Source organism: Chiloscyllium punctatum, chromosome 19 (assembly GCF_047496795.1).
Source record: "Chiloscyllium punctatum isolate Juve2018m chromosome 19, sChiPun1.3, whole genome shotgun sequence".
NCBI classification, from domain to species: Eukaryota; Metazoa; Chordata; class Chondrichthyes; order Orectolobiformes; family Hemiscylliidae; genus Chiloscyllium; species Chiloscyllium punctatum.
Window position 1 is genome coordinate 44150295 of NC_092757.1, and position 12932 is coordinate 44163226.

Genomic DNA, 12932 nt, shown 5'->3' on the forward strand with positions numbered 1-12932 from the left:
AGTTCCAAGCCAGGCTGTTGGATGACTTGGAAGGGCTTTGCAGGTAGAGGTGTTCTTATGTAGTTGTTGACATTGACCTTCATCTGGTGGAGGTCACAGGTTTTGGCAATGCTGTTGAAATAGGGTTTTCTGAGTTGCAGTGCATCTTGTAAACCTACATGCTGCTGCCATTGTTTATCAATGGGAACGGGTAGGATGCCTTTGAAACAAGGTGTTTTTCCTGATGGTGTCAAGATTTTCCTGATTGTGCTGATGAAGCTGTACCATTCCAGGCAAGTGGGGAGCGTAATGAAAGAATAAGAGAGCTCTATGTGCAATTTCATTGGCAACACCTAAATTAGGTGGTCAAGATGTCAAAGTATATGCAGGTTTGAACAAGGCAAGCAGAGGAAGTTTGTTAGACATCAAGAGTTAAATGTGCAAAGAAAACAGGAGGAGCCTAGAAAGTGTTGGAGTGGAATGAAAAAGTGAATTAACAAAACAAAGAGAGGGCATGAAAAAATAATGGCAATTTGAGTCAACATCTCATCTTCACCATGGACATCCAGTCCCTTTACACATTCATTCGCCATGGCGAAGGTCTCCAAGCCCTCCATTTCTCCCTCTCCTACTGACCCAACCAATGCCCCTCCACCAACACACTCATCCAATTGGTGGAACTAGACCTCAGTCAGAAAGCGTGGTGCTGGAAAAGCACAACCAGTCAGGCAGCATCCGAGGAGCAGGAGAGTTAACCATAAGCTCTTCATCAGGAATGTGGGGAACTGGTCTTCACCCTCAACAACGTCTCCTTCGAATCCTTCCACTTCCTTCATACTAAAGGGATAGCCATGGATACCGGCTATAGCTGCCTCTTCATAGGATACGTGGAACAGTCCATCTTCCGCAGTTACACTGGCACCATTCCCCACCTTTTCCTCTGCTACATTGATGACTGTATTATCACCATATCATGCTGCCACTAGGAGGTGGAACAGTTCATCAACTTCACTAACACCTTCCACCCTGACCTTAAGTTCTCCTGGACAATCTCAGACACCTCTCTCCCTTCCCTGGACCTCTCCATCTCTGGCAACTGACTCAACACAGACATCCACCAACTCCGACACCTATCTGGACTACATCATCTCCCATCTCCCGCCTGTAAAAACACGATCCCTTCCAATTCGTTCGCCTCCACAGTATCTACTTCAAGGAGGAAAAATTCCGTTCCAGGACATCCCAGATGGCCTCCTATTTCCAGGACTGCAATTTCCCCTCCCATGTGATCATCAATACCCTCCAGCACATCTCCTCCACTCCCCACACCTCTGCCCTTGAACCCCAGCCCTCCAACCATAACAAGGATAGAACCCCCTGGTTTTCACCTTCCGCCCCACTAATATCCAGATACAGCGCATTATCCTCCGCCATTTCTGCCCCATCACCAGAGACATATTTCCCTCCACACCTCCATCTGCATTCCGCAGATACCATTCTCTCCCTTGTTAGGTCCATGCTCCCCACCAACCCAGCCTCTACATCCAGTACTTTCTCTTGCTACTGCAAGAGGTGTAAAGCATGTGTCTGCACCTCCCCACTCACTATCATCCTAGGCCCCAAAGGATCTTTTCATATCCGGCAGAGGTTTTCCTACATATCCATCCAGTTCATCTACTATGTATCCGTTGCTCTTGATGTAGTCTCCTCTATGTCAGGGAGACAGAATGCCAACTCGCAGAGCGTTTTGGGAAACATCCCTGGGACACACGCACCAACCATCCCCGTTGCCCTGTGGCCAACCACTTCAACTCCCTTCCCACTCCACCAAGGACATGCAAGTCCTGGGCCACCGCCACTACCAAATCTAAGCCACCGGACATCTGGAGGAAGAGCACCTCTTCTGTCTTGGGACCCTTCAACTATATGGCATCAACGTTGCCTTCACTGGTTTCGAAATCTGTCCTCACCTCCCACCCTCCCAGATCCAACCCTCCAACCTGGCACCCCTCTTTTGACCTGTCCTACCTGTACAACTTCCTTCCTACCTATCTGCTCCATGCTCCCCACCAACCTATCAAATCATTCCTCACCTGCATCCACCTATTTGCATTCCCAGCCACCTTCCCCTACTCCCACTCCCACCCTCCTATTTATCTCTCAGCACCCTCCCCCAATTCCTGATGACAGGCTTATGCCCAAAGCGTCGACTCTCCTGCTCCTCGGATGCTGCCTGACCGGCAGTGCTTCTTCCAGCACTACACTTTTCGATTCTGACCCTCCAGCATTTCCAGTTCTCACTTTCTCTAAATCAAGGATAATCCAAAGCTAATTTATAAATGCACAAAGTGTTACAAGATAAATAAAGATAACTGTGTAGAGGATATTTTAGTCCAAAAATATAACCTTGAGGGTGAGTGTGGAAGATGTGGGCATGGTTTTTGATTAGATTAGATTCCCTACAGAATGGAAACAGGCCCTTCGGCCCAACAAATCCACACCAACCCTCCAAAGAGTAACCCACCCTGACCCTATATTTACCCCTGCCTAATGCACCTAACACTATGGACAATTTATCATGGCCAAATCACCTGATGTGCACATCTTTGGATTGTGGAAGGAAACCGGAATACCCGGAGGGAACCCACGCAGACACTGGGAGAATGTGCAAACTCCACAAAGATTGTTGCCCAAGGCTGGAATCGAACCCAGGTCCCTGACGCTGTGAGGCAGCAGTGTTAACCACTGAGCCTCTGTGCTGCCCCTGTGGTTCTTAATGAATACTGTGTCCTTGGCTTGAAAAAAGGGGTATTGACGAAAGCATTGTTGCTGAAGATGGTGAGGGCTGTGAAATACTGGATGGAATTAGATAATTGCCAAACCTAGATGAAATGTTTCCTAGGCTGTAAAGAGAAACAAAGAAATAAATCATGGAGACTTTGAAGAGGACTCTGCCAACATAGCAATAATGATTGGATAGGATAAAAAATATGTAATGGGAACTTTAAAAGTGTTGGCAATTTTTCATGCATCCTTGATCACTGTGGGAAGTAGGATGGAAATTCCAGCCAAGGCACTAGAACGGGACCAGAAGGCTGGTTAATTTCGGTACAGGAATGTAATGATATGCGATGTATTTGTGCAAACGTGTAATTTATTTTCAGCAAATTTCTACATTTATAAACCAGAGATTTTTAGATCATAAGCTTTTCATGAAATAAAGCCAGATACTCTATATTTTGCAGCAAATGTGAACTGTGCCTAGAAAGCTATAGGTTTACAGTAAGTTTCAACACTTTCTAAAGTTTGCAGCATCCCACTGATTGGTGTTCTTGACATTAAAGTGTTCCGTTGTGGAAATATAACCAACTAACTCCCTGAGATTTGCGCGTTTAAAGTTGAATGTTGTGTTTTTCTCAGTTTTTTTTAGCTGCTTATGAACCAATTCTATTGAGAGTAAATACAAGAACTAAGTGTGAGAGAAAGCATATACCAATATTATACTGGTAATTCTGACATATATGATTAAAATTCTTGTGTGAGAGAGAAGGGCACATAGTGTAAATTGTACAATCTGAATGTAGTTCATGGCCAATGTATTACCTGCCAGTGGAAACATCTACTGCTTAATGTATTCAAAAAATTTAAGAACAAAGTTATTTTTTAAAACAGTTGACAAAGTTTTGTATTCACTGGAAACCAAAATTGTGGTCACATGAGCCAATCATCACTTGTTGAGGGCAGACAAGTTAATGATTACCATTAATGTTTTAAGCTCTGTGTTGCTTTATGATTCTCACTTTCTGTCGATTATTTTCCATGAGGCACTTAATAACTCTCTGATTGTCTCTTGCACACTCTCTCCCTTCGCATGTGCTCACATTCTTTCCTCACAGAGCATTAACTATTTCCATTCACTTAGATCAGTGACGTCCTCTGTTCCTCACGAGATTGAATATAAACCTCATTGAAATCAGTTTGTCTTGTGCAAAAATGATTTTATACAGTGGACTCTTTCTGATACTGTGTTTATCTGCTTAACTGCAGGTAAAGAAACTGCAGGTGATGCTGCGACAGGCAAATGAGCAGCTTGAGAGAACAATGAAGGAGAAACAGGAGCTGGAGGATTATGTCAAACAGAGCTCCGATGACACTAGTAGCCAGGTACCAGGAGCAGACGTAGCATTACTAATACTTGAAATTAGATACAGTGACTTGCTGATAAAAGCTTTTTGTAGTAGGTGTTTATTTGGAATCAGGTTCTAGCAGCATTGAGTAGCAGAATTGAACACAATCTAGCTATTTAGGTCATTGAATCATCACTTTCACAAATATTCAATTATTCCAGTGAAATCGACAAATGGCAGCAAAGGAAAATTACTAATGTCCATTGTGGATCTGTGTATTGTGGTCTGTGATAAAATACAAGTACCTGTTAAAGTGACAAATTTAGTTTGCAATATTTGACAACATCATTTCCCATACTACTCCCCATGTCCTCCAAATCCAGTAAAATAATATGAATGCAACAAGGTCAAACCTATAGCAGTTAAAAATCACAAAGCTAGTGCTCCCAATTAAACCTGTTGGACTCTAAACTGGTGTGTGATTTTTAACTTTGTCCACCCCAGTCCAACACCGGCATCTCCACATTAAACTTACAGTAAGCATATGAATCCAAGTAATGACAAGCCATCAAGATAGTTATATCTGTACTACTACTAGGAAATGTCTTAAAATTTCTTCCTAATTTATTCTCACAATAAAGTCAGAAATTAGGTAATATTTTGTACTTTTTGATTGCTGTTTTCTAAAGTCTTCCCAATCTTCTACCCAACACCAATCTTTTAATTTGATACCGTCTTTAACTTCCTTAGTGACAGTTTGCTTTTCTTGTAAAATCTTTATCTATGAAATCCACCTTGATTGCATTTTATGAAGCAGCTCCTTAAATATCTGTCATTGCTTATGTAGCAATGTTTTAACTGTTAAGGTTAACTTAACTTGTATGTTAACATACTCACCTACTTCACCCAAGCCAATCCAGATACTTCCTGTAAGCCACGCTGTTACTTTAAGCAATACTGAGAGCAAGTTGTACTGCAGGTGATTTTCAAACAAGTGAATTAGACCCCACCTTTCCTCTTAGATGAACCCATGGAGAGTAGAGATCCATGACTCTATTCAAAGAAAATGGTCACCGTTTGTCTCAACCAACATCACCAATAAAAAATAAACTGTTGAAAATATTCAGCAGAACAGGCAACATTGTGAATGAATCAAATTTCTAATGTCTATCGTATTTTGCTTTTACTTCAACAAGAAAGTTGAAGTGATGTTTTATGTCAGTGCTGTTTGTGGGACCTTCCTATGTAAGTACCAGCAGCCCCACTTCCTATATTATTACAGTGTCTACACTTTAAAAGATCATCATTGGCTGGAAAGTACTGTGATTTGCTTGAATATTGCGACAGAAACTATAAAAATGTAAAATTGCACTTTTGACCACTCAATAAATTCACTTAGCCATCCAGTGGACCCTATTTGGTTAAAAATCAATTAAATCAACTGGTATATTCTGTACCTCAGCAATAACATCAAGCACTACTTCCATTCTTATCCTAGATCAATGATTTTCAAATGTTATTCTAAAACACTCTGCTGAACTACTTTATTTAAACCCTAAAAGACTGCATCAGTTACCTCAAGCAAAACAGTGTTTTTATTGCAGAAACATGTTTTCAAAACACTGCTTATTTCTTGTGGACAAGTTGGTTGAATGCATGGACATATGGCAAATGATGTCCAGTGTAGAGAATAGTGATGTGATTCCTTTTGGTCGGAAGAACATGGAAAGGCAATTACATATAAAGGGTACAGCTCCAATGTGAGTGCAGAAAGACCTAGGTGTATATGTGTATAAGTCACTGGAGGTTTCTGGTCTGAGTAATGAAGCATACAATATCCTAGGCTTTATTAATAGAACGCAGGAGCAAAGATTTTATATTGAACACTGGCTTGGCCTCAACTGGAGTGGTGCGTCCAATTCTGGACACCACCCTTTAGGAATGATGACAGAATTCAGAAAAGATTCATGAAAGTTGTTCCAGGGCTGTGTAACTTTTCAGTTATGAAGATGCCTATTTGAAAGTGAAAGGACACAGATTTAAAGTAATGGTCAAAGAAGCAAAAGCAGCGTTGTTATGATTTCAGCTGATGTTATTACCGGACAGGTCAGATCCCAGAACTAAAGCTGGCTTGATCAATTATTAACTTAATGTGGTTGTCTTTTACAGAAAAGTAAACACACATGTCTACAGATTTGGTTTTAAGAATACTCCAGAATAATAATACAAAAGAGTATTACACAAAGAAATAAAAATAAAATAGACCAAACCATGCTATCTAAACATAAGACAGTTTTAAAAATTTCAAACATCCTGCAAAACAAAATCCTAACTACTAGCCAACACCATCATTTTACAGTTATTCACAACCTGAAGTAAGTTTCCATCCCTGCCCAATCTAGAGGTATCACAATTACTTTTCCCTCAGTTCCTGTCCTGCGAGCTATGAAGCCTTTCCCTTGGAACATTCACCTAACTGACATCTTGGACATCTCAGTTGTGAACAACCAGTGCAGATTTCTAACCAAACACATTGATCTGAACTAAAAACATTCCAGGGGGAACATACTGGTTTTAATTCCAAAATTCCAAAAATCATAATTCCAAAATGACTGACTGACTTAATTTTAAAATCTCTTCACACAAACAGACCAAAACTTAACTTGTCACTAGTTTAAAATCCAAACTCTTAAAAGTAACTGGTATTAATATGTGTAAATACCATATTACACACACCTTTGATCACAACACGAGGAGATCCCTTCTCGCACAGTGAGTAGTCCAAGTCTGGAATGCATTACCAAAGAGCATGGCAGAGGCTGCTTCAACTAAAATACTAAAATGCTAAAAACAGATTTAGATTGCTACTGAAACGAAGGATGTGCAGGGTTATAGGGAGAAGCTAGGAATTGCTCATCCAGAGAATCTGCCAGACTCAATGGGTGATTAATTCTGTGATTCTAATCCAAACAATGCTTTTTTCAGCATTTTAGTGCTCTTTTAGCGACTCCATCAGTAGCATGCTTGTCTCCAAACAAGAAGACAGAGTTAAGGTTACATTCCTAAACCCTACAATCCAGGCCAACACTTCTGAGAGAATATCTGAATGCCAGGGGTGCTCTGCCTCAGACAAGACAAGGAAACCAGGCCTTGGTGTAGATGTGTAAGATCCAGTTGTCTTTCTTTGTAGAAGGGCAGGTGAAGCTGATGGAAATCACCACTAGCTGCAGTAGTAAGGGTCTATTTTATTGGAGTCCATTCCTTGCTTCAACATACCTCATCTCTTGTATTTTATTCTCCCAGGTCACTCGACTGGTCCAGCGTGCACAAGATGCTGACACCTTGCTTACCAGCTTACAGCAGTTATTTTCCCAAGCCAAGCGAAGCACCCAGGAGCAAATGGTATGTTGCATCTGTCCAGGAGGCAGAATCATATGTTTTGGTTGTGCCTATTTTAATAGAGCAGTGAGTTATATAACTGGGAGTTAATGGTTGTTTCACTGGGCAGTAATGGTTGAGCAGTACTTTAAGTAGAGGTTTCCTTCTGCCAATTAGCTGAAAAGGTTTGTCTGTTCTATTGATCAAGGATGTGAAAGGGCATTACATAACTGAAACCATTTGTTTATATCATAGCCTTATCATTAAATAGCCATTTCAAAGCAAGCCAATTCAATACCATGCAGTGGTCTGGGAAAGTGTATTTGAATTTATTATCACGTGTATTCAATATTGAATACAGTGAAAAGTGTGTGCCATCGCTGTGCGTGGGTCCCACTCACGTTAACTTAAAAATAAAATTTAAAATTAAAGAAAGATAACTTAAAGGAAGTCCAACTCTTCCTTCTCCACTGTTACAATCCAGCTCCAGGATGCACCAGCCCGCACCGTGCCGCTGCCAGATTCCCACCCTGGGCTACACCAGCCCGCACCGTGCCGCTGCCAGAGTCCCACCCTGGGCTACACCAGCCCGCACCGTGCCGCTGCCAGATTCCCACTCTGGGCTACAACAGCCCGCACCGTGCCGCTGCCAGAGACCCACTCCGGGCTACACCAGCCCGCACCGTGCCGCTGCCAGATTCCCACTCTGGGCTACAACAGCCCGCACCGTGCCGCTGCCAGAGACCCACTCCGGGCTACACCAGCCCGCACCGTGCCGCTGCCAGAGTCCCACTCCGGGCTACACCAGCCCGCACCGTGCCGCTGCCAGAGTCCCACTCCGGGCTACACCAGCCCGCACCGTGCCGCTGCCAGAGTCCCACTCCGGGCTACACCAGCCCGCACCGTGCCGCTGCCAGAGTCCCACTCCGGGCTACACCAGCCCGCACCGTGCCGCTGCCAGAGTCCCACTCCGGGCTACACCAGCCCGCACCGTGCCGCTGCCAGAGTCCCACTCCGGGCTACACCAGCCCGCACCGTGCCGCTGCCAGAGTCCCACTCCGGGCTACACCAGCCCGCACCGTGCCGCTGCCAGAGTCCCACTCCGGGCTACACCAGCCCGCACCGTGCCGCTGCCAGAGTCCCACTCCGGGCTACACCAGCCCGCACCGTGCCGCTGCCAGAGTCCCACTCCGGGCTACACCAGCCCGCACCGTGCCGCTGCCAGAGTCCCACTCCGGGCTACACCAGCCCGCACCGTGCCGCTGCCAGAGTCCCACTCCGGGCTACACCAGCCCGCACCGTGCCGCTGCCAGAGTCCCACTCCGGGCTACACCAGCCCGCACCGTGCCGCTGCCAGAGTCCCACTCCGGGCTACACCAGCCCGCACCGTGCCGCTGCCAGAGTCCCACTCCGGGCTACACCAGCCCGCACCGTGCCGCTGCCAGAGTCCCACTCCGGGCTACACCAGCCCGCACCGTGCCGCTGCCAGAGTCCCACTCCGGGCTACACCAGCCCGCACCGTGCCGCTGCCAGAGTCCCACTCCGGGCTACACCAGCCCGCACCGTGCCGCTGCCAGAGTCCCACTCCGGGCTACACCAGCCCGCACCGTGCCGCTGCCAGAGTCCCACTCCGGGCTACACCAGCCCGCACCGTGCCGCTGCCAGAGTCCCACTCCGGGCTACACCAGCCCGCACCGTGCCGCTGCCAGAGTCCCACTCCGGGCTACACCAGCCCGCACCGTGCCGCTGCCAGAGTCCCACTCCGGGCTACACCAGCCCGCACCGTGCCGCTGCCAGAGTCCCACTCCGGGCTACACCAGCCCGCACCGTGCCGCTGCCAGAGTCCCACTCCGGGCTACACCAGCCCGCACCGTGCCGCTGCCAGAGTCCCACTCCGGGCTACACCAGCCCGCACCGTGCCGCTGCCAGAGTCCCACTCCGGGCTACACCAGCCCGCACCGTGCCGCTGCCAGAGTCCCACTCCGGGCTACACCAGCCCGCACCGTGCCGCTGCCAGAGTCCCACTCCGGGCTACACCAGCCCGCACCGTGCCGCTGCCAGAGTCCCACTCCGGGCTACACCAGCCCGCACCGTGCCGCTGCCAGAGTCCCACTCCGGGCTACACCAGCCCGCACCGTGCCGCTGCCAGAGTCCCACTCCGGGCTACACCAGCCCGCACCGTGCCGCTGCCAGAGTCCCACTCCGGGCTACACCAGCCCGCACCGTGCCGCTGCCAGAGTCCCACTCCGGGCTACACCAGCCCGCACCGTGCCGCTGCCAGAGTCCCACTCCGGGCTACACCAGCCCGCACCGTGCCGCTGCCAGAGTCCCACTCCGGGCTACACCAGCCCGCACCGTGCCGCTGCCAGAGTCCCACTCCGGGCTACACCAGCCCGCACCGTGCCGCTGCCAGAGTCCCACTCCGGGCTACACCAGCCCGCACCGTGCCGCTGCCAGAGTCCCACTCCGGGCTACACCAGCCCGCACCGTGCCGCTGCCAGAGTCCCACTCCGGGCTACACCAGCCCGCACCGTGCCGCTGCCAGAGTCCCACTCCGGGCTACACCAGCCCGCACCGTGCCGCTGCCAGAGTCCCACTCCGGGCTACACCAGCCCGCACCGTGCCGCTGCCAGAGTCCCACTCCGGGCTACACCAGCCCGCACCGTGCCGCTGCCAGAGTCCCACTCCGGGCTACACCAGCCCGCACCGTGCCGCTGCCAGAGTCCCACTCCGGGCTACACCAGCCCGCACCGTGCCGCTGCCAGAGTCCCACTCCGGGCTACACCAGCCCGCACCGTGCCGCTGCCAGAGTCCCACTCCGGGCTACACCAGCCCGCACCGTGCCGCTGCCAGAGTCCCACTCCGGGCTACACCAGCCCGCACCGTGCCGCTGCCAGAGTCCCACTCCGGGCTACACCAGCCCGCACCGTGCCGCTGCCAGAGTCCCACTCCGGGCTACACCAGCCCGCACCGTGCCGCTGCCAGAGTCCCACTCCGGGCTACACCAGCCCGCACCGTGCCGCTGCCAGAGTCCCACTCCGGGCTACACCAGCCCGCACCGTGCCGCTGCCAGAGTCCCACTCCGGGCTACACCAGCCCGCACCGTGCCGCTGCCAGAGTCCCACTCCGGGCTACACCAGCCCGCACCGTGCCGCTGCCAGAGTCCCACTCCGGGCTACACCAGCCCGCACCGTGCCGCTGCCAGAGTCCCACTCCGGGCTACACCAGCCCGCACCGTGCCGCTGCCAGAGTCCCACTCCGGGCTACACCAGCCCGCACCGTGCCGCTGCCAGAGTCCCACTCCGGGCTACACCAGCCCGCACCGTGCCGCTGCCAGAGTCCCACTCCGGGCTACACCAGCCCGCACCGTGCCGCTGCCAGAGTCCCACTCCGGGCTACACCAGCCCGCACCGTGCCGCTGCCAGAGTCCCACTCCGGGCTACACCAGCCCGCACCGTGCCGCTGCCAGAGTCCCACTCCGGGCTACACCAGCCCGCACCGTGCCGCTGCCAGAGTCCCACTCCGGGCTACACCAGCCCGCACCGTGCCGCTGCCAGAGTCCCACTCCGGGCTACACCAGCCCGCACCGTGCCGCTGCCAGAGTCCCACTCCGGGCTACACCAGCCCGCACCGTGCCGCTGCCAGAGTCCCACTCCGGGCTACACCAGCCCGCACCGTGCCGCTGCCAGAGTCCCACTCCGGGCTACACCAGCCCGCACCGTGCCGCTGCCAGAGTCCCACTCCGGGCTACACCAGCCCGCACCGTGCCGCTGCCAGAGTCCCACTCCGGGCTACACCAGCCCGCACCGTGCCGCTGCCAGAGTCCCACTCCGGGCTACACCAGCCCGCACCGTGCCGCTGCCAGAGTCCCACTCCGGGCTACACCAGCCCGCACCGTGCCGCTGCCAGAGTCCCAATCCATGCAGAAGCAAGTGTCCTGCTCCTGGGCTCACAGGTTGGCTGACTCTGTAACCAACCTGCCTCTGAAGCTGCCACTGCTGATGGTTCAGAGATGGTTAAAAGATGAGGTTGTGAAGTGGTCTGTAAAGGGATATAGGTAGGTTAAGTGAGTGAGTGAACATTTGGCAGATGGGGATGATGTAGGAAAATGTGCACTTGTCCACCTTTGTGGGAAGTATAGAAAAGCAATATAATATTTAAATGGAGTGAATTTTCAGAACTCTGAGGCTCATAGGGATCTGGGTATCCTGGTACATGGAATGACAAAACATTGGTGTGCAGGTATAGCAGATGATTAAGAAGGCAATTAGATTGTTAATGTTTGTTGCAAAGGTAATGAATATAAAAGCAGGGGAATTTGCTGTAGTGCTATAGAGTGTTGTTAAGACCATATCTGAGTGCTACAGATTTGGACTCCTTATTTAAGAAAGGAGAGAATTGCATTAGAAGCAGTTCAGCAAAGGTGAACTTGACTTGATTTCTGGCATGAAGAGGTTGAATTATGAGGTAAGATTGGACAGACTGGATTAGCATTTAGAAGAATGAAAGGTACTCTTATCGCAACTTAGAAGATCCTGAGGAGATTTTGATCTGGTGATGTCTTATGTCCCCCTTCTGGGAGAGTTCACAACTAGGTACACATTTTAAAATAAAGGGTTTCCCATTTAAGGCAGAGATGAGGAACCCTTCAAAGGATTATTATTATGTGGAATTTTCTTCTCCAGAAAGCAATCATGGCTGGGTCATTGAATATTTTAATGCTAAGTTAGGATTTTGATTGACTGAACACAATGGTTATTGGGGGTTACATAGGAAAGTTGAGGTCACAGTTGAATCAACCATGATCTTATTGAGTGGTGGAGCAAGCTCAAGGGACTGAAAGGCCTAAGCTGTCTCATCCTTAGGTTTATAGTAAATGTGTTCATCATATTATTTTCCAGACCATTATTTCTGTTTAAAAATTGACGACTCTGGGTTTTACTGACTTAAAGCTGATGTTCAACAGTTTATTCTGTAATTTTTGTTGCCTTTCCTAAAGGCGGTATTGATACGGTCACGAGAACAAGTATCTGAGGAACTAATGAGACTGCAGAAGGAAAACGAGAGTCTTCAGGGGAAGCACAGCCTACACTCGTCTGTTCTTCAGGGAGAGAACTTCATTCCACCAGACACTGTGGAGGTGAATGAATATATATAAATGAGAAAAATCAGTATATTAACTTGTTAATGATAACTGTGGAAGTGAGACATGGATTGAATTAGTTTGGGGAAAATTAGTTTTGCAGGAATGCCAGGCTGCATTATAGATTGTTTATTTCAGTTCTTGTATCCATTCTATGTATTTTCAACTCCAGTCTCTTGGAGCTACTGTTGTTTTGGTCATGTGCTTCAATCAAGGGAGATTTGTGATCACTATTGTGACAATTTTAGGCTCTAAGGAGTTTAGTAGCCTGTAAATTCATTTCAGGAACTAAAACCCGAATTGCC

At 49.1% G+C, this 12932-nt stretch overlaps 1 protein-coding gene across 3 annotated transcripts in view; it reads left to right on the forward strand.

Annotated features, from left to right (window-relative positions):
- rabep1 (rabaptin, RAB GTPase binding effector protein 1) overlaps positions 1-12932 on the forward strand; it is a 142653-nt gene that overhangs the window by 90883 nt on the left and 38838 nt on the right. For 2 of the 3 annotated variants that reach the window (XM_072589292.1, XM_072589293.1), the window contains exons 11-13: positions 4027-4143; positions 7410-7508; positions 12484-12624. In XM_072589292.1, the coding sequence (XP_072445393.1) occupies positions 4027-4143; positions 7410-7508; positions 12484-12624 (357 nt within the window). The remainder of the gene's footprint in view (positions 1-4026; positions 4144-7409; positions 7509-12483; positions 12625-12932) is intronic. The other variant, XM_072589294.1, reaches the window with a different exon arrangement.